The sequence below is a fragment of the Protopterus annectens genome, chromosome 7.part1 (genome assembly GCF_019279795.1).
Source record: "Protopterus annectens isolate FY-2018-M chromosome 7.part1, PAN1.0, whole genome shotgun sequence".
NCBI lineage: Eukaryota > Metazoa > Chordata > Ceratodontiformes > Protopteridae > Protopterus > Protopterus annectens.
The window spans coordinates 439,704,814-439,732,374 of record NC_056740.1 but is presented as its reverse complement, the minus strand read 5'-3'; the positions used below and the strand labels follow the sequence as shown (position 1 = coordinate 439,732,374).

The following is a 27,561-nucleotide window of genomic DNA, read 5'->3' as shown; positions in this document are numbered from 1 at the left end:
TACATGGTGTAGTGTTAACTTTAAATCTTCCCAGTAGGTGGGTGATACACAGAATTTTAAACAGTTAAGAGAGTCAGAGTTTTATTCTTGTAATGAGGTTCTCATATATGAATTATGTTTGAGTGGGGGTTAGTCAGGGTTTGTACAGGGACAAAACCACTGCATTTTTAGGTATTTCCTCAGGGATTTTTTGAATTGGGATAAAGAGAGTTCAGCAGGAAGTAGGTTCCAGTTTTTACCAGCAGAGTTGGAGAATAGTGATTCACCAGCTGAATTGTTGGTTTTAACAGTTTGCCCTAGCAATTTTTTGGAAGACCGAAGGGATTTTAGGTTACTGTTGGGGGTAATAATATTTTTCAGTATGGGTGTACTGTCTGGTTGGTACAGGATTTTGTGAACAACTATTAGTTGGTTATATTGCAGTTGATAGAGTAGTTCAAGCCAGTCTAACAATTGAAGGTTAAGGCAGTGATGGGTTCTATAAGCTGATCCTGTGGCAAATCCGGCAATGTTATTATAGCACCTAGTAAATTTATTGAGGTTTGATTTGCTTAGGTTTACGAAGATGGGTGAGGCATAAAGAAGGGTCGATAGCAGATGTGTATGGGTCATAACAGTTCTAGCAGATGGAGTTAGGAAGGATTTAATCCTGTATAAAGAGCCTAATTTTTTATTTACTGCTTTAATAGTTTTGTCTATGTGAGCATCAAACCTGAAGTTGTTGTCGATGATCACTCCCAGTAGTTTAGTACTAGGTTCTGGGAAAATTATGGTACCATTGTTAGATATTATGGTGAGAGGTGGTGAGGGGACCTTGCAAATGGGGGAGAAGAGTAATAGTTTGGTTTTATTTGGGTTTAATAGTAGTTGGCAACCAGTGAGCCATTTCTCTACTTTGTTGAAAGTGATTTGGGACAAGGATTGTAAATCTGTGGGGGAGGTGGCAGAACAGATTAGGGTTGAGTCATCTACATACTGAATACAAGTTGCATCAGGAATGACTTTATGCAGGTCATTAATGAATATGGAGAATAGAAGGGGACATAATATAGATCCCTGTGGGACTCCAAGGGTGACTGGTAAAAGGGACAATAGGTTATTCTTCCACAGTGCAGCTTGTTGTCTGTCACTTAGGTAAGAATGAAACCAGGTAATTGCTAGGTTATCTATGGAGAGTGGTTTTAATGTGTTTAAGAGTAGTTGGTGATTTACCATATCAAATGCCTTGGATAGGTCAAGGAATAGGGCTGAGGAGAGCTTGTTGTCATTAAGGTTTTGATTTATTGTATGGGAGAAGGAGAGAAGGGCTGAAGTTGTACTATGGCAAGGTCTAAATCCATGCTGGGAGGGGGCTAGGAGAGTGTTATGATTCAGATAGGCAAGAAATTGCTTGTGGATACATTTTTCCATTATTTTAACCAAGGGAGACAGAATGGCTATAGGCCTATAATTTGAAAGTTCAGTGGAATCTCCCCCTTTATGAAGAGGAGCAGTGTGGGTGATTTTCTAAATGTGGGGGTTATAGGCTTCATGGGTAGTTCTATTGATTAAAATTGATATGGGGTATGCTATTTCATTAGCGGCTTTTTGGAGATATTCTGCAGGTAGTAGGTCTGCTGAAAGGGTGGTGGGTTTCAGTTTTTTAAGTAGGGACTTAATAAAAGATGTTGGTACTGGATCAAGCTTAAAGGGGATCTTATTATCAGGTGTGGGGTTGGTGATACATTTGGGTATAGGGAGATAGTTTACTGGCTAGGGATTGCATGGTTTATGTAAAGTTGAAGGTGTTAGCAACAATTTAGGAGGTTGTTGGAGGGTAGTTAATGGGGTAGGTGTAGTTGATTGGCCTGGGTGGAGAAGCTTGCTTATGTCTGACCAGAATTTTTGTAGTTGATTTTGGTGCTTTTGTTGCAGATTACAGTAGTAATTCTTTTTGTCTAGCATAATAGACTTCTTTGTATCATTTCTCAGCTGTTTATATATAAGGTGGTCTTTTGGGGACTTGGTGGTTCTGCAGGAGGTCCACGCTTTGTTTCTTCTAATAATTTTTTGTCTTGTATCATTGGACAGCCATGGTGTTACTTTGTTATTGGTTCTGATAGTGCGTGGGGGAGCATGGTTATCCAGGAAAGCAAGAAATGTAGAGTTAAAGTGTGAGACAGCTTCATCTAGTGGAAGTAGCCATAAGCTGGACCAGTCACATGTGTTAAGTTCATTCTGAAATTTAGTCTGAATAAAGTTCTTACAACTTCTAATGGTTTTAAATGAAGATTGTTGAGAGATGTCATTTCTTTTTCTGATTATATAGGTCAGGAAGTGATCACTAAAGTCCTCAGGTAGGGTGCCTGTTTTATATATCTGGGGTAGGTTGTTTATTAATATCCAGTCTAGGATACAGGTCAGGAAGTGATCACTACAGTCCTCAGGTAGGGTGCCTGTTTTATATATCTGGGGTAGGTTGTTTATTAATATCCAGTCTAGGATACAGGTCAGGAAGTGATCACTACAGTCCTCAGGTAGGGTGCCTGTTTTATATATCTGGGGTAGGTTGTTTATTAATATCCAGTCTAGGATACAGGTCAGGAAGTGATCACTAAGTCCTCAGGTAGGGTGCCTGTTTTATATATCTGGGGTAGGTTGTTTATTAATATCCAGTCTAGGATACAGGTCAGGAAGTGATCACTAAAGTCCTTAGGTAGGGTGCCTGTTTTACATATCTGGGGTAGGTTGTTTATTAATATCCAGTCTAGGATACTTTCCTTTTTGTTAGGCTTATTGATTCTGGTTGGGGAAGATATCTGGGAGAAGCCATGCAAATTTATATGGGTGGAGGGGAAGTCTGAATAGCAAGTATTCCAGTCGATATGAACATCCCAGAGAATAATAATTTCCTACCTTTTCTTCTTTTCCAACCTTTACACCTTAATCCTAACATTAAACTAAACGAGAATATGATTAATTTGAATCCATACCCCCTGATCAAAAGTAAAACCGTCCTTGACTTCTTTTCACTAAAGATAGATGATACGTCTTCCATCAGAAACAGACTTAAGCTTCCGCTCAAATACTCCATCATGATTAGGCAATTAAAAGATATTTGTAGTAGATTTTGGGCGGGTATCGACATTCATGAATACCAATTAGAATTATGTAAGGTATTATGGAATCTTCTAACTCGTAAAAAGAAAATGGTTTCTCACGCTTATAAACTAATCTCTGCAATCAGATGCTCGAAAGATGCTATCCATTCTGATTTTTGGTTAAAACAAGACCCCTCGATTTCTTCTGAGTCCATTGCCCAAGCCATTCGAAAATTTTCCAAAACTATTCCCCTGCAAAAGTTCAGATATACCCAACTTATGTTAATAAATAACGCATACTATACCCCAGCTTTACTAAACAAGATGTACAATGAAATCCCTCCTTTTTGCCAATTCTGCCCTACGATGGAAGCAGATATCATGCACATCTTTTGGAGTTGCAAGTGCGCTTACAGGCTTTGGTGTGCCCTCAGAGTCAAACTAGAAATAATGGGCTATGAAAAATCTACGCTCTCTTGGCAATTTGCCCTCCTCCATATACCCCCGGAAGGGAAGGACGTCAAGAATATACACTTTCTTATAACATCTTTTATGCTGATAAAATACTATATCACCTTAAATTGGAGGGATAGATCGACTCTTTCTTGGGAAGGTCTCCAAAAGATTGCTGGGAAGCATATTTCTGCCCACAAATATCTGTGGTATTCCATGAGGCTAAATCCTACACAGAGGGACACTTGGAGAATGGTGTATGAGTTTATACTAACATAAATACTCTGCATTTAAACCTTCTTTTTAGGGACCTCGCATAGATGGGTTCTGTATATAGTTAGTTCTTGTAGAGTGACTTCTGTTTACATATGTTATAATGTATTATAGTTTTGTATGATTTGTTTTGTTATAACTAAAAGTCAATAAAAAGAAATTAAAAAAAAAAAAATAATAATTTCCTGGGGGTAGTTAGTGGAGAGCCATTGGAGGATACCCTCCAAGGTATTTATGTTGTCACCTGGGGGAATATAGATACATGCAATGTTTATAGATTTCTGTTTGTTGAGTTGGACCTTTGTGATGAGTATTTCTGCATGGTTAGTTGTTGTTGTCTTTTGGCTTTTCCTGGTTAGGGGTCGCCACAGCATTACTCTGGTCCGCTAATGACTGGCAGTATATTTTGATGAACGCCGAGGTGCCAGCTTGACGTTCAACCTTCAACGAAGGCACGCCCATTACACATGTCTTTCGAATGCCCACCCAACTGTGGGGAGGACATGCAGACTCCACACAGAAGGCACTCCCAGCACTCCAGCTGAGAACTGAACGGGAGAACCTCTTGCTGTGAGGCAACAACACTACCACTGCACTGCCGCAGATCACCTATTTCTGCATTGTTAGTAAACAATGCATTTGGGCTACTAGTTTTGGATACTTCCAGAGTGGATTTATAGAAGCTGGCTACTCCCCCCTCCTTTCTTAGAGATGTGATCAAGTCTTAATATATTGTACCCTGGGGGTATAATCTCATTATCAATGGTAGTAGGCTTGAGCCAGGTCTTTGTAAGGCATGGTATATCAGGGGAGTGGACATCCAGGAGGACATGTAAGTAGTGAATTTTCTTGTTTATACTTCTAATGTTTAGGTGACACACTAGGAGTGAGTTGGGGGCATTATTTGAGTTTCATAGGCTAGTATGGGTTTTATTTGTGGGGCTGATAGTAACAGGTGGGGTTGGGCCTGGGTTAGGGTGGATGTCATCATCCACTATGAAGTTAGGTAGTAATCTAATAGCAAGTTTCTGGAGTTTTAATAAGAGTTTATGGTAGTATTTAGTTCTAGGATTAATATATGAAGCACGAATGGGATGTTGAGTTTTTGCATTTGAAGAGTTTGATGAGAGGTGGGGTAGTGGTTGGTTAGAATTATGTGGCTGATTAGTAGTACTGGTTTTGGTTCTAGGATAGTGGGTGTCAGGGAGGTGTTGGTATTCATAGGCTGTGAGAAGATAGAGAATTATAAGTGGGGGTATTAGGCAGTAAATAGGACTAGAGTTTGAAGATTTGTTAAAAGTATGTGGGAGGCATTGTAGGGGTATTTGAGTAATACTTGTTTAAAATAGAGTTGGGGTGTTTATAATTAGCATATAGTGAGAAACTGTCCTGTGAATGATTGGTTAATGCTGATTGATTCTGACGAGTGGGAGTGGTGTCAGATGAGAGGGAGTGGCAAGGTGATAATAAGTGTAGGACAACTGGGGGCGGGTGGGAATTTGGGGCAGGGTAGAGGAGCGGAGTGAGCCCACAGGGCGAACGGAGCAGGTAGAGCCAAAAGATGAAGAAGATCGAGGAGAACAATCAATCAGTGGAATGCTGAAGTCTGAAGGTAAGTGTGCTGAGATGTATAAGAAGGTAAGAGGCTTAAAAAAAGATGGAAGTGAGATTATAACAGCGTGATATAAGGAAATATTTATATAGTTATACTGGGACCACAGTGTGAGAGAGAACAATAATAAAGAGATGACTAAGAACTGTGTTAGAGGGATTCGATGTAGAAGAGGTAAAGGGATTTAGAGACCCTAAAGCTAATAGTATGGAGCCACCTAGTGGGCAGGTGGGGCACTTGGATGCACTAATAGTATGGAGCCACCTAGAGGGTAGTGGGCTACTTACACACAAGCACACTACTGGGGATTCCTATGAAGCAAGGCAGAAAAGCTAAGTCAAAAGATGGTGCCTTTCTACATCAGGCTTTTTGATACCTCTGTAATTAAGCTGAAGTGGGAGAGGAGGTGTGCAGGTTCAAGGTTTGGGAAGGGATAGACACAAAGTAATGCAAGGTTGAGAGTCAGAAAAACTGGACTAAGCCAGCTGCTAAAAAGAAAACAGGAAAACCAAGCTAAGTTAATTCCAGGTCAGTGTGGTGCAGTATTTACCTAATAACTATAAATGTTATACTACTAATCTAGTACATAGTGGTGAAAAGGACCACCACTTCTGCAGGGAAAAACAAAAGAAGTATGGGCTGCAGGTACATAGGTAAACTTTTTCCAAGAGAAAGTAGTTTTAAGTAATTGACCTAGGAATACTATAGAACGAGAGAAAAATGGGGGGGACTACTAGTGTGCACGCGTACAGTGAAAGGGAAACAGTCTTCAGTTTGGAGGACAGACTAAATACAACTCTAACATACACTAGTGTAGCTGAAAGCACTTTAGTGTTTCACTGACACAGGTTCTCTCTGCCTAAAGTTGTGACTTTGTTAGGCAAAGTAGCTGCAGTGAGCATGATATCATGAAAGCCCATCCCCATCTTTATTCCTGACCCACTTATATGCACCCCCATCCCTGACTTAATAAATTCAAAACCTGCCTGGTGTATCTTTACCTCAGTTTGTAACCTACCCAGTGAATTAACAGTACCCCCTTGTAAAATAGAAAAAGAAAAAAAATACATCTAGCAAGGTAGGAACAGCTAACTACCTTTTTATATTTGGTGAATACCTTTGTTCCCTTTTGAAAACCAAAACAAAAAAGAAAACATTGTACTTACAGATTGTTTTCTTTGGGCATATCCTCAGTCTCTGGTGTAGCCCCCCCCCACCCCCCCATTCAGTACCTTACTTCGTGGCTATTGCAATATTATTTCTGAACATCCCAAGTCACCGTTTTTAAATTCCAATTCTTCCCACTCATCCTACCCAGCTGGGTGGCTGCCGTAATAGCGAGATCACAAGGTAATCTTGGATATTACTGTAAATTGATTGTTCCTGGTTTCTAACATAATCTTTGTTCCTTAAAACACTGTACGGTTTAGTAACATAAAAGTCCTGTATCAGTAATACTACATATATCATAGTCTTAGTGGTCTGAAACTGAATTTCTGGTTGTCGTAGCTCGCGTTGTAAATGTGCTAAAGCTGTGCTGTGTATTGTAGTGTAACCTGTGTCTCAACCTCTTAGCTGCAGTGGCACATTTGGATGAAATGAAAAGAATTAGCTACTTAGTGTTTTACAGGCTGTTAATATTTACATACTGCTGTTGATATTCCGCTTTTCCTGCCAGATTTCTAAATAAGAACTTAGCAACGTTTCATCTTGCGACATTGTTTCACTTGTGTGCATGTAACTATTTCCTGCCACATTCGAAATGAGAAAAATCGCTGCACTCTGATACAATGTATTACTTATCTGCATATGCTACATGGCCCATACTGCTAGTGTATCTCTGTAAATGTGTTGGTATTTTAAATGTGCTCTTGGAATATTTCCACATATACTACTGTGTAAAGCAGTAATTTAACTGCTATATTATCTCTTATAAACTCTAATCACTGTCTTATCAGGAACATTTTGCAACCTGTTTAGTCTTTGAGTTTTTTAGAGTATTGTACATTTAGAGTGAAAAGTGTTGGCTGATGTCACACCCATCCCTGACTTTCACCCTGCAGAACTTATCATTCTAAATTGCTACCTTAATTCTCAAAAGAAATTTGTCATTGCTTCCATCTACATCCCTCCTGGGAATAATTTGTCCACCTTAGAAAATATCCTTTACTGGTTCTCCCACTATACCCCTACAAAACCATCATTTCGGGAGATGTTAACCTAGACTGGTTAAAACTTAAAACTGACTCTCCACAACTGAATATCAACCTGCATGGTTTCCATCAATTGATATCTACCCCTACCCATCACCATAAAAACAGTTATTCTAGCTCCATCATAGACTGGATACTCACCAACTGTCCCCACCACTACCATAATCCTACAACCTCATCTGACTGCCTTAGTGATCACCTTCTCACCTCTGTTCTTAGATATACCACCCCCAAAACCCCACCTTTAGAGGGACTGTCATAAACTATCAGACTTCAATGCAACCCAGTTTAACTCCATTCTCTCTAGTATAGAATGGTCTATCCTTAAACAAATCCTTCTTAATGATGCAGTAACAATGTTCAATAGCATCTACCTGAATAGCCTTAACTCGCTTGCCCCCTCTAGGAAGATCAGAATAAAATCTAATCATGCCCCATGGCTATCAAGTGAAACCAAGTCCCTTATGCACAAGAGAGAGAGTACCTGGAAAGCATAGAATAAAACTAAGGAAATTCCTCTACTCCACAAATGTAGGCATCTTAGGAATTTGACAAAAAAATAAATAAATAACGACAAAAGGTCCTTCTATAACTTTGCATAGCTCAACAGCAAATCTAACCTTCGGAAGTTTTGGTCAACCCTAAATAGAATTCTCTCTCCTGGTTGCCCCTCTGCTCCCTGTCCTTACCCAGACATATCGCCGCTGGAAACAGCTACTCTCCTCAATAAGCACTTCATAGACTCCATCCAAAACCTCTTACCTACCAACTCTTAACACTACTTCTCTACTTAACCCTCCTAACCCCTCAGTAGTACTCCATTCTCTTTACACTCAGCCTCTACCTCCTACATTAGCTCTCTTCTTCAAAAGCTTAAACCCTGCTGTCCCTCTACTGACAACCTACCTCCTACCTTCCTCAAAATTGCTGCTGATTCCATAGCCTATCCTGCATCTATCCTAATCAATAAATCCATTCAGGAATCCACTGTCCCTACCCTTTGGAGATCCTTCTTCACCATTCCCCTGCATAAAGGTGGTAACTCTACAGACCCTTCTAACTATCGCCCCATAGCCATCCTATCCCCCTTTTTAAGATACTTGAAAAATACACACACTCTCAGCTTTTCAACCATCTCCTCTAGAGCAACCTTCTCACTCCCACTCAGCATGGTTTCCGTCCTAACCATAGCACCACTACTGCCCTCTTATCCTTCACACATACCATAGCTGAGGCCCTAGACAACAATAAGCTCATATTTTGTCTCTTCCTAGACCTTTCCAAGGCCTTTGACACCATCTCCTGTCCCCTGCTTCTATCTAAACTTGCAAATCTAAATCTATCTTCTTCTTCCCAAGCCTGCTTCTCCAGTTACTTATCCTGCAGGCAGCAATCTGTCAAATGTCTTTCTTCTTCCTGTCCATTTATATCTGTTCCTACCGGAGTGCCAGAAGGTTCCATTCTGGGACCTCTCCTGTTCAGTGTCTTTACCAATGACCTCTAAACATCCTGTAAAGAATCCTCCCTCATCCATATGTGGACAACTCAACCCTTATCTCTATCTCTGACAATATCTCTAAACTCCACACTCTAACTCAACAGTCATTTCTATCCACTGAACAGTGGTTATCCAATAATCTACTTATCCTTAACCCCAAAAAACCCAAATTCCTTCTCTTTCTGCCTCGATCTCTCACTCACCACAAATCCACCTTTGAAATTACATCCCTTAATAAGACTTAAATCTAACCAGAATCTCTCACAAAACTTTTGGGGGTCATTATTGATGATGAACAAGAAGAGGAGGAAATAGGTGGAGTTGAAGAAGAGTGGCAGCACCTAAAAACAGCATGTGTTAGGACTACAGAAAAGATATGTGGCCGAGCCAGGTATGGAAATAAGGTACATAAGGAAAGCTGGTGGTGGAATGCAGAAGTGCAGGAAGTAATCAAAAGAAAGAAGGAGTGCAGGAAGAAGTGGGAGATTGAAAAGACTGACCAAGTTAGGAAGGACTACTGGTTGGCTAACAAAGAAACTAAGAAAGAAGTTGCAATAGCAAAGAATAGGGCATCAGAGGCGCTCTATCAGCTTCTGGAAAGTGACTCAGTAAGGGGCACAAAGAAACTATACCAGGTTGCAAGGCAAAGACAGAAAGATAAAGAAGATAGTCAGACACCCTTCTTAAGGGATTCCAGCAACAACCTGCTTACCAGCCCACAGGACATCAAAGGCAGATGGAAGGAGTATTTAAAGCAGCTTCTGAATGAAGAAAACCTCACAGAAGCGGTACTGCCCCAGAAACAGCCTACAATGAGAGTAGAAGAGGAGCCCAGCTTAGAAGAAGTAAGAGCAGCACTAAGGAAAATTAAGTCAGGGAAAGCAGCAGGCTCAGATGAGGTCACAGCCGATATGATAAAGATGCTGGGTGAGCTAGGGGAGATATAGCTCCTGAGGGTACTAATTGCAGTGTGGAGAGAAAGGCGTATCCCAGATGACTGGAGAATAAGCATACTCGTGCCAGTGTACAAGAACAAAGGGGGCATCCACAACTGTGGACAGTACAGAGGCATCAAACTCCTACCACATTGCATGAAAGTTCTGGAGAGGGTGATTGATAAACGGATATGCAGAATAGTAGAATGTAAGATGGGAGATGAACAGTTCGGATTTAGATCAGGATGCAGCACAACTGACCTGATGTTTGCATTGAGACAGATACTTGAGAAGAAACTAGAGAAGAGGAGAGAGTCAAACTGGGCTTTCCTAGACTTGGAGAAAGCATATGACAAGGTCCCAAGAAAGCTGATCTGGGCAGTACTGCAGTGGTTTGAAGTCCCCGAAACATTGGTAGAATTAGTACAGGCTATGTACAACGACCCAGTGACTCAAGTACGAACAGTGTTTGGCCTCACTGAGGGGTTCCCAGTGGGAGTGGGTGTACACCAGGGTTCAGCACTGAGCCCACTGCTGTTCATACTTGTAATGGACTACATCAGCAAAAAGGTTGGAGGAGTCAGAGCAACAAAGCTACTGTATGCAGATGATGTGGCAGTACAGGCAGACTCTGATCTAGAACTTCAGCAAAGGATAGGAGAATGGAATGCAAATCTGAAGGCGCATGGGATGAAACTAAGCACAGATAAGACAGTGGTAATGGCCGCAGATTGGGGAAATCAGAAGAAGCTGAGAATAGAGATAGATGGGAAGATAGTGGAACAGGTAAACAGCTTCAAGTATCTGGGAGGGGTGGTTAAGGAGAAGGGTAGTCTGAATGAAGAGGTCAAAGCTAGAATCAGAGGGGCTGCAGCCAACTGGCATAGAGTATCAGGTGTAGTCTATGACAGAAGAATGCCAAAGAAGCTGAAAAGTAAGGTGTACAAGACAGTGGTGTGACCAGTACTACTGTATGGTACAGAAACCCGGGCAGTAAAGGCAGAACAGTTGAAGAAGCTAGAGGTGATGGAAATGAAGTGCCTGAGAAAGGTAGTAGGATGCACACTGTGGGACAGGCGAAGAAATGAGGACATAAGAGCAGAAGCCATAGTAGCTCCAATTGTAGAAAAGATCAAAGAAAACAGATTACGATGGTATGGGCACATGTGTAGAAAAGCAGAAGACAATCTGGTGAGGGAGATTTGGGACAGACAGGAAGAAGGTAAGAGGAAGCGAGGGCGTCCAGCAAAGAGGTGGATGGATTGTGTGAAAGAAGATCTGCGACAGTCAGGCATGAGTGTTGAAGAAGGCAGGAGAGTGGCACTGAATCGAGAGAGTTGACGACAGTTAATACGATAGCCCAACCCCATGTAAATGGGAAAAAGGGGGATGATGATGATATTGATGATGAACTCAAATTTAATCTCCACTGGCTCCAAGGCATAAAAAAGACAAACCAGAAACTTGGCTTACTATACCGCAATAAAAAAATTCTTACTACCACTGCTAGACTCTCCCTTACACAAACCCTCCTCCTTCCCTCCCTCCTATATACTGCCCCTGTACTCACTAATATTCAAACCACAACCCTGAGCAAACTCCAACAAACCTACCACAAAATAGCTAGGTTTGTCACAAACTCACCTTACAATGCACATCACTGCCTTGCTTTAAACTCACTCCAGTGGTTTGAATTTCCTCAGCTCCTACTTCTATCTCAACTTCAGATGTTGCATTTCATTCTTAATAAGCGTGCATCCTGTCCTGCTCTCACTTCACTCATCCCAATGTATACACCACATCAGACTCTCCACACTTCCAGTCAGCAACTACTGCTCACATACCAACCAAATAAAACTATAGGCAAACACCTATACAAATACTCCATTGCACAAGCCTGGAACAAACTCCCTATAGATATACATTCCATCATCCACCCAGCACACTTTAAAGAAAAACACAGATTTTACTTACTTAACTCCAAACTTTGTCATTGTTTGGTACCAACTTAAGCACCACACAGTAATACTTTTTTTTCCTCCCTCCTCTTTCACATAAGTACTCCATTATCTTAGGTTACATACTAATGTTTTTCTAATCAGTTCTGTTGGTTAAATCTCTGTGTGTAAATATGTAAATATAATTGCTACCATCATTATAAACAAAAAAAAAAAAAAAAAAAAAAAAAAGATGTGCATCCATTGCAATTTCTACCTTTTATTTACATTTTTTTGTATAACTGAAATTTTGATGCTTAAATACATTTCTTTGTTTAACCAAGTTTTCTCCGTTCAAAATCATACTGTTAAAGTAAGATTTTTCCATAATTTTGTTCATGTATTGGAGCTTTTCTCCTCGCTTCTCCACTGAAAATGGGCCACAAGCCCAGTTGGACTAACCTGGTTAACAAATGTCAATAAATCAATCAATAAATAAATAAATAATGTCTAACCCCTCCCTCGCATGTTATCTTAACATATTTACTATCTTGTTCTTCCCTCCTGTGCCTCCCTGCTCCCTCTTCTACCCTTAAGAAAGCCTGTACCTAGTGCCTGTTGACGACAACAGGAGCCATTAATAAGAACGGCCACAGCACCCACCGGACAGTGTCACCATCCATAAAAAAAAGTTATAAAGTATGAATAATAATTAATCTGCTTAAACTGATTGTTACCTTATTTCTGCCTAAAGTAGTGACTTTGTTAGGCAAGGTCACTGTAGTGAGCACAAAATCATGAAAGCCCAACACCGTCTATATTCCCGACCCACATATATGTACCGCCCATCCCTAACTCTATATTTCTCATGCTAATACATTCAAAACCTGTCTGGTTTACCTTTATCTCTGTTTCTAACCTTCCCAGTGAATTAATAGTACCCCCTTGTAAAATAGAAAATGAAAAAATACATCTCGCAAGGTAAGGAAAGCTAACTACCTTCATAGATTTGGCAAATACCTTTTTTCCCTTTTGAAAACAAAAACAAAAAAGAAAACATCGTACTTACAGGTTGTTTTCTATGGGCATATCCTCAATTTCTGGTGTAGTCCACCCTCCCCCCACTCAGTACCTCTCTTCCTGGCTATTGCAATATTATTTCCGCACATCCCAAGGTACCATTTTTGAATTCCAATTATTCCAACTCATCCTACCCATCCGAGTGACTGTTGTTATAGTGTGCTCACATGGAAATCTTGGATATTATTGTAACTTGAATGTCCCTGATTTCTAATGTTATCTTTGTTCCTTAAAACATGTGTGGTTTAGTAACATAAAGTCCTACATCAGTAATAGTACATATATCATAGCCTTAGTGGTCTGAACCTGAATTTCTGGTTGTCATAGCTCATGTTGTAAATGTGCTGCTTGTGCTGTGCAATGTTGTGTAACCTGTGTCTCAACCTCTTAGCTGCAGTGGCACATTTGAATGAAATGAAAATAATTAGCTACTTAGTATTTTACAGGCTGTTAATATTTACATAATGCTGTTGATATTCCACCTTTCCTGCCACATTTCTAGATTAGAACTTAGAGACATTTCATCTTGCGGCATTGTTTCACTTGTGTGCATGTAACTGTTATTTCCTGCCACATTATAAATGAGAACGTAGCTGCACTCTGATATAATGTATTACTTATCTGTGTATGCTAGATGGCCCATAATGCTAGTGTGTCTCTGCAAATGTGTTGGCATTTTAAATGTGCTCTTGGAATATTTCCACATATAATTGTGTGTAAAATAATAATTTAACTGCTATATCATCTCTTCTAAACACTAATCAGTGTCTTATTGGGAACATACTGCACCCTGTTTAAGTCTTTGAGTTTTTTAGAGTATTGTGCATTTAAAGTGAAAAGTGTTGGCTGATGTCTAGCCCCCTCTGCATGTTATCCTAACATATTTTCTATCTTGTTCTTCCCTCCTTTTCCTCTAAGGCACCCTGCTCCACCCATAAGCAAGCCAGTACCTAATGCCCGTTGAGGACTAAAGGAGCCATTAATAGGAACGGCTGCATCACCCAATGGACAGCATCACCATCCATAAAAAAAATTATAAAGGATGAATAATGCTTAATCTGCCTAAGCTGATTGTTACCTTATTTCTCCCTAAACTAGTGACTTTGTTAGGCAAGGTAGCTGCAGTGAGCGCAGTATCAAGAAAGCTCAACCCTGTCTACATTTCCGACCCACTTATAAGTACCCCCCATCCTTCACTTTATATTTCTCCCGCTAATAAATTTAAAACTTGTCTGGTTTACCTTTATCTCTGTTTCTAACCTTCCCAGTGAGTTAATCATCCCCCCTTGTAAAACAGAAAAAGAAATAAATATGTCTAGCAAGGTAAAGACAGCTAACTACATTCTTACATTTGGTGAATACCTTTTTTCCCTTTTCAAAACAAAAACAAAAAAGAAAACATCATACTTACAGGTTGTTTTCTTTGGGCATATCCCCAGTTTCTGGTGTAGCCCCCCCCCCCCCATAGTACCTCACTTCCTGGCTATTGCAGTATTATTTCTGCACATCCCAAGGTGCCATTTTTAAATTCCAATTATTCCTGCTTATCTTACCCAGCCGGGTGGCTGCCCTGATACCGTGCTCACATGGTAATCTTGGATATTACTGTAAATTGACTGTTCCTGGTTTCTAATGTTATCTTTGTTCCTTAAAAGCCTGTGCAGTTTAGTAACATAAAGTCCTGTATCAGAAAATAGTATGTATATCATAGCATTAGCTGTCTGAAACTGAATTTCTGGTTCTCATAGCTCACATTGTAAATGTGCTGCACCTGTGTTGTGCAATGTAGTGTAACCTGTGTCTGAACCTCTTAGCTGCAGTGGCACATTTGGATGAAATGAAAATAATTAGTTAATAGTGTTTTATAAGCAGTTAATATTTACATACTGCTGTTGATATTCCACTTTTCCTGCCACATTTCTAAATAAGAACTTAGCGACATTTCATCTTGCAACATTGTTTCACTTGTATGCATGCAACTGTTATTTCCTGCCACATTCTAAGTGAGAATGTAGCTGCATTCACTTTGATACAATGTATTTCTTGTCTGCATATGCTAGGTGGCTCGTACTGCTAGTGTGTTTCTGTAAATGTATTGGGATTTTAAATGTGCTCTTGGAATATTTCCACATATAATACTGTGTAAAGTAATAATTTAACTGCTATATTATCTCTTCTAAACTCTAGTCAGTGTCTGATCAGGAATATACTGCACCCTGATTTAGTCTTTCCCCAGGATTCATGAAGCTTGCACCAAGCGCCGGAGTAGCGTCGGCGATCTAATGCCAAATATGGCCACCGAGCGATTCAGGTACGAGCTGTTTCCATGTGCACTACCAGCGTATGCCAGAGCTGCGCAGCTCCAGGTGCATGTATGCTAATTACCCCATGCGCAGCAGTGTAACATGCAAATGAAGGTATATAGCGATTCATGAAGTGGTGCAGGCATAGGGTAAGCATGAAAAAATGTAAACCAAAAAAATGGTTTACATTTTTTCAAACATAAAATCGGAGCCATGAAAGCGGACCAAACGTATGTATTATAATGTTAATATATGCCAATGGCTAAATATATAGCCAATGGCATAAAAAAACATGCACAACAAATAAAAAATAACATTTAATGTCATGGCCACACTAACACAAAGTAAAACCGCAGTGCATCAGTGAACAAACGGGATCACAATGAAAATATATTTAGATGTCATAAAACTGCAATGTAACACAATTCATGAATTCCTCATAATAGTCAATGGCATGCATGCTACACCACAACCATGGCGCAAGTGTTGCTAAGGGTCTGTGACAGTGCTCTTTGTGGTAACTAGGAATTAGTAGTCAATGCCATGCAAATGAGTCAAGTAATACTGAATCGCAAACTCCCTGCCGGCGTAAGGATGTACCACACGGTGTAGCAGTACAACACCGAGGTGTGGCCTGGAGGTAAACATGACATCAAGAGAGGGGTGCGCTACTGTAGCTGTAAGCACATTGGAGCATTGCTAATCCAGGTTGCCTGTTGCTAAGCAAAGCCGCAGGAGAGGGGTGTGGAAGTAGCCATAGCTTTGCTTAGCTGAGAGCACACAAGGTAACTGAAAGTGCATGTGAACGTGGATGAAAATGTGCTCTAAACCTGTTAAATGGCTGTGTGCGGCACGCACCACAGCTGAAGCAGGAAGGATACAGGAAGACAATAAGGAAATGCTGCAGCATGGTAATTGGAGTACAAATGAGTAATTAATACCTAGAAACTCACAGTGGGCCATAGACAACAGCTAACAAGGCTGCTAGCAGCTACCTGCAGAACAGAAAAGGGGAGGTGCCGTACTGCAAAGAAAAGAGAACTGTCACAGCAGAACAAAGCAAACTTTCAGTAGATCTGCTACATAACACATTTCGCAACACAATCCTGGGTTGTGAAAGTACAAAACAAGAAAGCAGGCAGCTGGATGCATGCCTGACAATGGGAGGGGAATCAGGTTGAAAAGTGAAGTAAAGGGCACTAGATGAATCAATGCAGCCAAGCGTAAGTCAACACCAAAGGCCCCACAATAGCAGTACCTGCTGTAAAACCCATAATTAAGATACCCTGCAGCTGAATTGCATATACACACCCAATTATACCAGCATCATCCATTGCACAATAGTATAAGGTGTAAAAGCCCCACACACACACTTGTGTATTCCCAGACACTCTGCACAATTGGTGTATACAGATGGGGAACTTTTAATATGTACATGTTAGGGGCTGCCATAGCTTTGATTCACCAGCATGTGTTGGAGACTGACGGTGGTGTGGAGGATGATGCTGATAACCATCTCAGGCACTGGAGGAGGAGAAGAGTGTTCAGACCCAGGGTAACCTACCAGGGGCTACATGATCTGGAGATAGTAGAGTGTTACAGGGTGGACAGGGGCACCATACAGCAACTTGTTGAGCTGTGCCAACCACGCCTCAGAGCCAGAAATAACAGAGGGGATCCCATCACAGTGGACATGAAGGTATGTGTAAGCTTGAGAATACTAGACACAGGTACCTTTCAAAGGCCAACTGGGGATATCATGGGGATCTCACAGGCATCAGCATCCAGGGTACTCCACCAGTTCCTGGATGCCTTGTTACCACATGCCAATGAGCACATATACTTCCCCTGAACGCAGGAGGAGTTGGCCAGCAATATGCATCTCTTCCACCATGTGGCAGACTACCCGGAGGTACTGGGTGCAATAGAATGCACACACATACACATGAAGACACCACCCGGTGAGCAGGGTAGGAGCTACATAAACCGCTAGGGATACCCCTTCATCAACTGCCAGGTTGTGTGCAATGCCCAGGGCATTATCATGGATATGTGTGCTGCCAGCCCTGGAAGCTATCACGACTCCCAAATCTGGCATGCCTCACAGCTGTATCAGGTATTTGCCAGGGGGGACATCCCATATGGCCACCAGGTGGGGGATGCTGGCTATGCACTGGAACCGTGGATGATGACTCCCATTAGAAATGCACACACAGCCACGCAAGAATGCCATAATGAGGCACACGCAGAAACCAGAATCATCATAGAGCACATGTTTAGGATGCTGAAATCACGGTTCCATTGCTTGGACATATCTGGTGGAGCCTTGCAGTACTCTCCAGGCACGTGTGCCCACATCTTCATAATATGTGCCATGCTACACAATATGATCCTGTGGAAACAGCTACAGAAGAGACAGAATGGTGAAAGCCTTCACAGCCCACCACCATTGCCAAGGTTCCTGCAAGCACAGAGGGACTCAGACCACGAACACCCTGTGCCAGCCCCAGTAGGCAGATGGAGGTGTGCCCAGTATGCCCATGCCTTGGCAAAGAGGGAACATATAGCACACACACTGACAGTGTAGGCACTTATGGACTGACACCCTTCTCCACCTGCACACACAGCAAACATGGATGGCACACACACACTACCACCTGTGAATTGTCATGTATAGGTGGTCTACTGTGTGCATCCTACATAGGTAGCCCTCAACTATTGTACACACAACTGCCATTGGCACAAGGTAAGTCAATACCTGAACAGTAAATTAAGCTATCAGCATGTGTCCATACTGTATGCATAGATTCATAGATACATAGGTAGGTACATGCCTAACTGCCCGAGGCCACTCATAAGCATAGCCAAAACGTGTCTGCTTTTGCCACTCCATTGATTAACTAACTGTCCCTCTGTGGAGCAGAGCCAGTTGCGGGATCCCTGGGGTGTATCCACTGTTCCCCACCCACTCTGCAAGGATTCCCTGGAGTGTTAGTGAGAGGTTTCGTATAATGTAATCAGGGATGTAGTTCCAAATAATGGGGAGTACCCTGACAGGAATCTTCACAGATGATTTAAATGTTACATAGTATACCTTAAACACAGTTTGCATATATAGGTAGTATTCCACAGAATAATAAACATTTGGAACACACAACCGCTGAAATGTGCATTAATCACCCTTGCACTACCAGTGCCTGCTCTGAGAGGTAAGCTATCACTGCCAGGATTAGAATATGCAACCATGTACACAATCTTCACAATAACCTACCACTAAGCTACCTGAGATGTACCAATGGCAGTTGTGTATACTGACAGGTTAAAACACAAAAGGTAGGAATGTGTGAAAATAGGACAAACCGGCATGTACCCAATGAAAGGTGTATGCTATCTATCTATGTAGATATATATATATATATATATATATATATATATATATATATATATATATATATATATATATATGGGTCTACTTCGAATGCCCGAACCGCCGATTCACCGACAGGGAAATGACCGACGCCAGAAACCCGACAACACACAAACCCGACAACGAACACCGAACACCATAACACCGACACACTACACGTCAACAACACAGTACACTACAACACATATCCACTAGCCCTAACCCAAACCCTAACCCTAAGGTCCGACACTACCGCACACACTCCCTACCTGCACCCTAACCCTAACTCACTTACACACCCCAAACCCCAAGCTCCGACACTACCGCACACACTCCTACCTGCACCCTAACCCTAACTCACTTACACACCCCAAACCCCAAGCTCCGACACTACCACACTCCCTACCTGCACCCTAACCTAACTCACTTACACACCCCAAACCCCAAGCTCCGACACTACCGCACACTCACCTATCACACACCCTAACCCTACATCCCTGAGTATTCAACACTTACCTGTCCGCTCCCTACTCCTACATCCCTCACTATCGCATACTTACCAGGTCGCGCTTACACAGTCCCTTGTCGGTCTTCCGTCTGCCGGGATTCGAGCGTGTCGGTCAACTGCGTTGTCGGGTTTCTGGCGTCGGTCATTTCCCTGTCGGTGAATCGGCGGTTCGGGCATTCGAAGTAGACCCATATATATATATATATATATATATATATAAATCAACATATAAATATATATATATATATATATATATATATATATATATATATATATATAGAGAGAGAGAGAGAGAGAGAGATATGGGGATATACATATATATGTAGATATATAGGTAGGTTAACAACATTTACATAATCATGGGGGTACATATAAATGGGATACCTACCACATATCAACTGCTTGACATACTGAAGTGCGTAATCATGAGGCTTAAAGTCCGAAAGACCACAGTACCGAAACACCAGAAGTGCGAGGTTTAAAATCCTGATGTTAAGGGACATTTAGTCAGTGCTTCTGGTGTTGCAGTTCAGGTAGGTTACTGTGTGTAAGTGTGTTTCTGAGGGCTGTAGTGTGTGTAAGTGTGTGTTCTGAGTGTGGTGTGTGTTTCTGGGGGACTGTAATGTGTGGGTGTGGATTTGATTTGTGCGTCTGTTTGTGCGATCTAGGAGGTAGAATATTAAAGTAGAGGGGGTGTGGGGGGCACAGACACCCACATGGGGGGTGTAGGGGGGCTTGCCCACCTGCTCATACGTAGTGTAGGATGGTTTGTTTGGATGTGGTGGGTAGCAGTGTGTCTGTGTGTGCATGTGTGTGTTCCATGTTTGTGTTACTTTCGTGAGTTACTGTCGTTGTCAATAATGTGGGGTATGGGAGTCTGGGCCCAGTACTGTGGGCATCAGAATTGTGTGGTTTCGGGATTCCGTAGGTATCCCGTATACAGCAGTTGAAGTGTTCATATATGAGTATAACATGGACCATAGCAATCACACATTCGGCCACGACCAAATTTTATGAACAAAGGATATGGAGAGTATATGCCTATACACCATTACAAATATGTGCTATGGACATGAGCCAATGATAGGGTTACCACCTGTCCCACTTTGCGAGGGACACTCCCTCTTTGGGCGGTTGTGTCCTGACCAAAAACATTAAACTTGGCAAATGTCCTGAGATTGTAGGACATAATTATGTCCCATATGTAATGTAATAGTTGCATACAATAGTTCTTTCTGTATCTAAAATACCTACATGTTACAAGAAACAGGATAAGCAACTAAACTGCTACAAGAATAAGCCTATATTTAGGCAAAAAAGGAAAGTTCTATCCCTTGTACTGACCATGGGTTTGTGTTGGCCTGTAAAATCTGATGTGTGTACCAAAAATGTCCCACTATGGCCATTTGAAAAGGTGGCAACCCTAGCCAAAGAGGGTCAGTCACCAACACAACTCCAGTGACTGCAAATACCTATGACAGAAATGCACAGCTTTCATGTAGCAACACTTTGTTACATTCCGATGTATTGCCGAAAGGATTCAAGGACTAACATCACCTGCATGCTATACAGGAACCAATTAACAGTGCCTTAATGAATCAGCCTGCAATTACAACAGTATTAGACCACTAAAGAATAGGTGTTCAAATAGGGAAGGAACCCTCATGCACATATCGATTATGTATAAAAGCAGTTCCTACACACCTGCATCTGCTATGTACACCCACCAACATCACCCCCTCACCCAAACAAATTACAATACAAACTGTAATAACATCACAAATCATTCACTCACTGTACGACATCTGCAGAAGCCTTAACATACCCTGTCAGAGACACACTAACATGGCCCTATGTGAAATAGTTGTTGTTATACAATGGAACAGCTGCTGATGTTACAGGGTTTGTTTGCACTAATCCCGTTTCAGAGGGTTGTGTGTACACCAGGAAGTGTTACCAATTACTGATTAACAGCACAGTATGATACACATGTACACCAAACCAAGCATGTCTGGTAAGCACACTGTAAACCACCTAACAGCTCATGCATAGCCATACAGCCTTGAGCTGCCCAAACATCCTTGCCAGACTAAAACATCTGTATAAGTATCAGGTTCAAACAAACCCTGCATAAGTAGCAATGTTCTGAAATATAACAGCTGTACTCACTTGTAGAACAACATCTTCCAGCCATCACACACAATCCACGGGAGTCATGAAGCTAATATATCCCTGTCTGTCTCCATATAGCTGTTGAAATACATCACAAACAACACATCCAGGCCGTCTTCCTTGAAAGTAAGGCAATCGGACAACGCCCAAGTGGAGTACTCAATTATACACCACTGTTGCCATGGTATTGGCTAATGGAGTAGCTGCACAGCTGATGTGCATCTAATTAACTACTTTGGAACACTAGTTGGTTGTCAGGATAGCACATGTTACCGATATTTAACTAGAAAAGGATGGCTTATCATACATTCAAACCCTCTGTATATACCAGCAGAACATTACAAAGAAGATTGAAACACAAACTGAAAAGGATTGAATTAACAGTCAACGACACCTCGGGTTACTAAGATATGTAGAACACTCAATATGTCTGTGTATGTAGTACCTGTTCTGTAATATTTAAAGTGCACGCAATCCATATAGTGGAAACAGTTATCTTGTAGTGATGTATTGTTGAGCATAGTAACGCTTGTAGTATTTATGTGTGTACTGCTGTAGATCACAAGGCAAACACTGCATACACCAAAAGGGATGCTATATAAGGGCTTTGAACCCAAATATTCCTCACCAGCCACTGTCAGTGGCAGGGCTGGTCTAACAAACATGTGCTATAACAGGGGATAGTATATGTTGATATAGTGTAACAGTAGGCATATGTATGGGTGTATTACTGAGAATAACATGTCGAAGGTTGGCCCACTGTGCAATTATGATTTGCATTGTGGGATATTGTGCCAATAACTGTGCAATGTACAGTATTGTAGGCAGATATGTATTACAAGTTGCATAGCATTACTGTTATGTTAGGCAAACATTAGTTATGTCTATTGGCATTTACAATACACAATAAAAGGATACATATGACTTGTAGTCACCCAACAGTTTATCAGCATGATAGCAAAGTAAAATGGAAGAGCTAGTTAACTGCCATGCACATAAGACATGCAATAAGTGCAAAGGTAGGTACTAGGCTGTCTTCCCAAGGGTATTTATAAGCCTAGCTAGAGTGTGCTGGCTTTCGCCTCCCCCTTAGGTTAGTTCCCTGTGCCTCTGAATGGCAGAGCCATTAGTTCCCTGTGCCTCTGTCCAGCAGAGCCACTGCAGTGATCCCTGGGGTACATGTCTGTCTCCCATCCACCCATCAAGGTTTCCCTTGAAGAGTGCTAGTGATGGGCCTTGCCTGATGTACATTGGAATCATGTTCCAAAGCATGGGGAGTCTCCGGGCATGTGGAACAGCTGTGATGGTGTTCCCATAGCCATTCACATCATAAACACAGTACATTATCTAGGGAAAACATGTTGGTATTTGACCATGACAGTCGCTGTGAGTGGTATCTGGATGTGGTGTTCTGACACGGCATCGCAGATGATATCCAGATGTACCTCAAACATTATACACAGTGGGAAATAGCCTAAAGACAGGAGGGTGATGTGCCACACATGACTACAGCATGTACGTGTAGCTATGCTGCATTGAGACTACTGCCTGTTTAACATGTGTGTGGTAATGGCTATTCTGCATGTTTTAATACAGACATGACAGTACTCTGTTCATGAGGGACCCCCATCTGTAGGGCCATCTGTGAAATGGTCAGTGTGTGCAACCATTTGTTTCCTATGTTACGCACTGAACACACATCTGTGCACAGCAGAAGCATAGTGTGAGGATTGCAGACAGTACATGATGATAGGGATGTGTTACTGCCATCGCATCCCTGACTGGACATGTGTCACATGAAACAGTGGTATGACAGGCACTGTCTGGGGTTCCCAGTGACAAGCCAATAATGGGCAACTGTTCATAGCTGCAGTCACACATCTACTACACATTGTATACATAGCATGCAGTATATATGCATGTGTTGTGCTCCCTCTGCAAATCTATACCATCTGTTGTGTTGAGTTGATGGTGATATCTATGCATACTGTTGTAGGTAATCCTGTATGCTGTTGTCTATCACTAAGCCATATGTGGGTTTAAACTGCAACACCATAGGCTGAATGGGTTGGGAGGTCCCGGCAGAACCTCCTGTCACATTTCAGCTGATCATGGCACCGGGCACTAGCACATCTAGGGCCCAGCCTTGGACATAAACCTCTGTTGGCTCTGCACCACCTTCTGGTGGTACCACCACTGAGGATGGAGCATGCCCCCCCTGGGAGCAGGACCAGACAGGTACATGTCTGCTGTTGTGCTGTCCCAGACTGGATGCTTGGGGGCTCACTAAGGGGTTCCAAACCAGATACACAAGCTCAAGGGCAGAGTGTCACATTTACAGGGTGATGCTGCCCCTCCTGGACAGCCCCCAGCACTGCCTCCTTTGCAGCTGTTTAGGTGCAGTGGTGGTTGCCCATGGCTGGGGACCTCCGTCCCACTGTTCCCATGAGCTTGTGAATGCCGAAAACCCATCCCTGCCCAGGGTGTATCCCCCCACATGTGTCATATACCAACCCTGTATGCAGTCTTTTCTGTGATCCTACCCTACCTATCCTACATGGCCATACCTACACTCCATCCCCTACATCCGACCCTCACCTACAGAAACATAAGGCCAATCGGCTCCTAGGACAATATCTGCCCTATACATAGCTGTCCATTTCACACACGTGCCCACTGGACACATGTAACCCTTGTAATATACATCACAACATACTCCTGTTATCCTCACCACTGTCCCTCAGGCACACGATCCTGGTATGCACATCACTCCTTAATGGTCCAGGTACACATGGTGAGGACGACCCCATTGTACACACAACACTACCGGTCCCTCTATGGTTACCCCATTTACCTTTATCATGATGATGATGTTGCACACAGCACCTTGCAAGAGTACTGTTCACACATAATGATTGGACAGGTACTGTTGTGTTAATGTACATTACATGCACAGAGTGATGTATACGGCCAATGTACAGCTATTTGCATGTATGAATGACACATGTATGTCTGAGGGAGTCTTGAGATCACATAGAACAACACCACTACATAATACAGGCGTCGCTGGTGTTTCCTGTTTCATTCATTTGTAATGCTTTGTTGCCACATGGTATGTTCCTGCTATATCTCTATATATGTATGTACCTATATGCTGGACATAAACACTCACATATACATCTACAGGATGGGATACATTCCTATACTGTTGAATGACTGCACTGTATGATATGTTTGTGGTACTGTCCATTGTCTGTATATCTGCCATGGCGTATTGGTACTTCACATTAGCTGTGTGTGCAGGGTCCTGGTTCCGACCCTTGCAGAGGATGTTTATTTAGTTGCAGGGTAGAACAAAGCCATTGGATATGGAGGGAGTAAGGCACATTAAAGCAGTTTGGAGCAGGTGTGCGTGGGTTTGTGCGGTGTTAAGCACTGCTGACCTCTGGTTACAGCTTCTTACACTCGATTAGCCTCTACCTGCACCTGCAAATGCACCAACATTGGTGCTTGCATCTGTCACTCACACCACTGGCTGGGAGCGAGGACCACAATATTACCTTGTGATGCCTATTACATCGGACTACATGACTACAGTATCGGGAATGGCTGCCCATTAGGCAACGGCATGGTGTTCGACTGTACAGAATTGGCGGCCTGTCCAGTGAATTAATCATATTTGTTTGTTCCTCATACAATCTGTTCCCATTTAGCTGATACATGGGAACCGAGACTCTTCAATACAGACAAATAATTGGGTTTTGGGAGCCACATCCGTCAGCTGAGTCATGCTACCGCATACCTATTATAGGCTTGCCACCTTTTCAATTGGCCAAGGTGGGACTTTTGGGTTAACACCTGTCCCACTTTGTGAGCTACAGTCCCTCTTAGGCAGTTGTGTCCTGCGAAAATAATCAAGACATAGCAAATGTCCTGAGATTACAGGACAATATTATATCCTAAGTTTCTTTAATAGTTGCATAAAACAGTTATTTTATATATGAAACCTCTATATGTTATGTGAAGTAGCATCAGCAATTTAAAAGTTACTAGAATAAGCTTTTATTTGTGCAAATAAGTAAATTTCTGTACTATGCACGGCTGTAGGTATGTTTTGCCCTGGAAAATCTGACATTTCCACAGAACATGTCCCACTTTGGGCATTTGAAAAGGTGGCAACCCTGTGGGACCTTTATGTAGAGGCGTCAGATTTTGCAGGGCAAAACATACCCACAGCCAGTACAAAAGAGAGTACTTCACTGTTTTGCCTAAATAAAAGGTTATTCTTGTACCATTATAGTTGCTTATACTGTTTCTTATAACATTTAGGTGCTTCAGATACAAAATAATTGCTTGATGCAACTACTACAGACAATATAGGAAATCTTTGTGCTAAAATCACAGGACATTTGCCATAATTACAATTATTTTGCAGGACACAACTGCCCAAAGGGGAGTGTCCCTCGCAAAGGTGGACAGGTGGTAACCCCAACCCTATTATTCTGTCATCTTTCTAAGGTAGTCGGCGGAACATGCACTTTCTCTCACTAGCAGACCTCTCATACTAATGGGGAAGAATGAACAATGAATCAGGGGCACTGCATAACAACCTCAGGGACACATTTAGAAGTTTGGTGCTATTAACCTGACACATTGACAGACCCAGAGCACATATTTATTTATTTATGTATTTATTTTACATTTGTCTAGTTACATTTGGCTAGTCTAACTGGATACATGTCCATTTTCAGTAGAGGCCTTGGGAGATAAGCTCCACTTTAACCTAAATAAATCAAGACAAACAAACAAAATTCCATGCAATATATAAAGTACATATACTTGAAAAATGTCTTCATCAACTTGAGTTATACAGTACTAAAAATATACAGATTGTGACTACTGGGTTTAATAAGGTAAAATACAGTATTATTACCAAGGGAAAGAGATAGATATTCTTGATTAGTATATTGGGTATGAATGTGCCTTTATAGAGATGTAAATTGGTTATGAAAAAGTGTATAACACTGAGAGAATTATTGAATGTATGTACATGAAGAAGTAATTACAGTCATAGTGAAAGAAATAGATTGGTTAATATACAAGGTGGAAAGATAAGAGCTCACTGAAGAAGGCAAATGTTGTTAGTAGCATACTCAGTGATAGCATCTTGGGAAATAAGATACTAAGAAGGGGGTGAGGGATGGATTTGCTAATACTGCAGCATGGGTTATAGGAGGAGAGTTATAGAATAATGTTGTATTTGGAGGGGTTAGTCAGGGTTAGTACAAGGGCAAAGCCATTGTGTTTTTAGTTGAATCTTTAGTTGCTTTTTAAAGAGTGGTAATGATGAGAGAGATGTAAGTTTTGTGGGAAGCTTGTTCCAAATCTTCCCCACTGTATTAGAGAAAAGAGAATCACCTGCCTTGTTGTGGGATTTCTGGATGGTAATCAGTAGTTTATTTGCTGAGCGAAGGTTAGTAAGGTTTGTGTAGGGGGAGATGATGCTACTAAGAATAGGAGTATTACTAGGCTGGTACAGAATTTTATGGGTAATGGAGAGTTGTTGAAATTCTAGCTGGTTATTTAGTTCAAGCCATCCTAGAAGTTTGAGATTTAGACAGTGATGAGTTCTAAATGGGGACCCAGTAGCAAACCTGGCAATATTGTTGTAAGAAGTGGACAATTTGTTTAGGTTGCTTTTGGAAAGATTAGTATAAACTGGTGAGGCATAGAAGAGGGTGGAGATCAGATGGGTCTGGACAATAGTAGTTCTGGCTTCTGGGGTGAGAAAAGGTTTTATCCTATATAAGGATCCAAGTTTTCTGTTTACAGTTTTAATAGTGGCATTAATATGTGAGTCAAAGTTGAGGTTGTGGTCAATCAATACACCTAAGAGTTTTGTAGTTGGGTCAGGAGCTATGATTGCACCATCGATGGATGTAATAGAGAAATCTATTGGGGTGAATTTGATAGTTGAAGTAAATAGTAACAGTTTGTTTTTTTGGCATTAAGGAGGAGGCAACGATGTTGGAACCAGTTTTCTACTTGGTTAAATACTGTTTGGGTGATGGACGGAAGTTCAGATGGAGTG

At 41.7% G+C, this 27,561-nt stretch overlaps 1 protein-coding gene across 3 annotated transcripts in view; it reads left to right on the top strand.

Annotated features, from left to right (window-relative positions):
- The window catches only part of AQP9 (aquaporin 9), a 688,967-nt gene that overhangs the window by 421,584 nt on the left and 239,822 nt on the right, over nucleotides 1-27,561 (top strand). The window contains exon 6 of one of the 3 annotated variants that reach the window (XM_044078903.1): nucleotides 14,000-15,032. The exons of the other annotated variants lie outside the window; for them this stretch is intronic. Coding sequence (XP_043934838.1) covers nucleotides 14,000-14,045 — 46 coding nt within the window. The 3' untranslated portion in view covers nucleotides 14,046-15,032. Of the gene's footprint in view, nucleotides 1-13,999; nucleotides 15,033-27,561 lie in introns of those variants that run through there. 3 annotated transcript variants of the gene reach the window in all.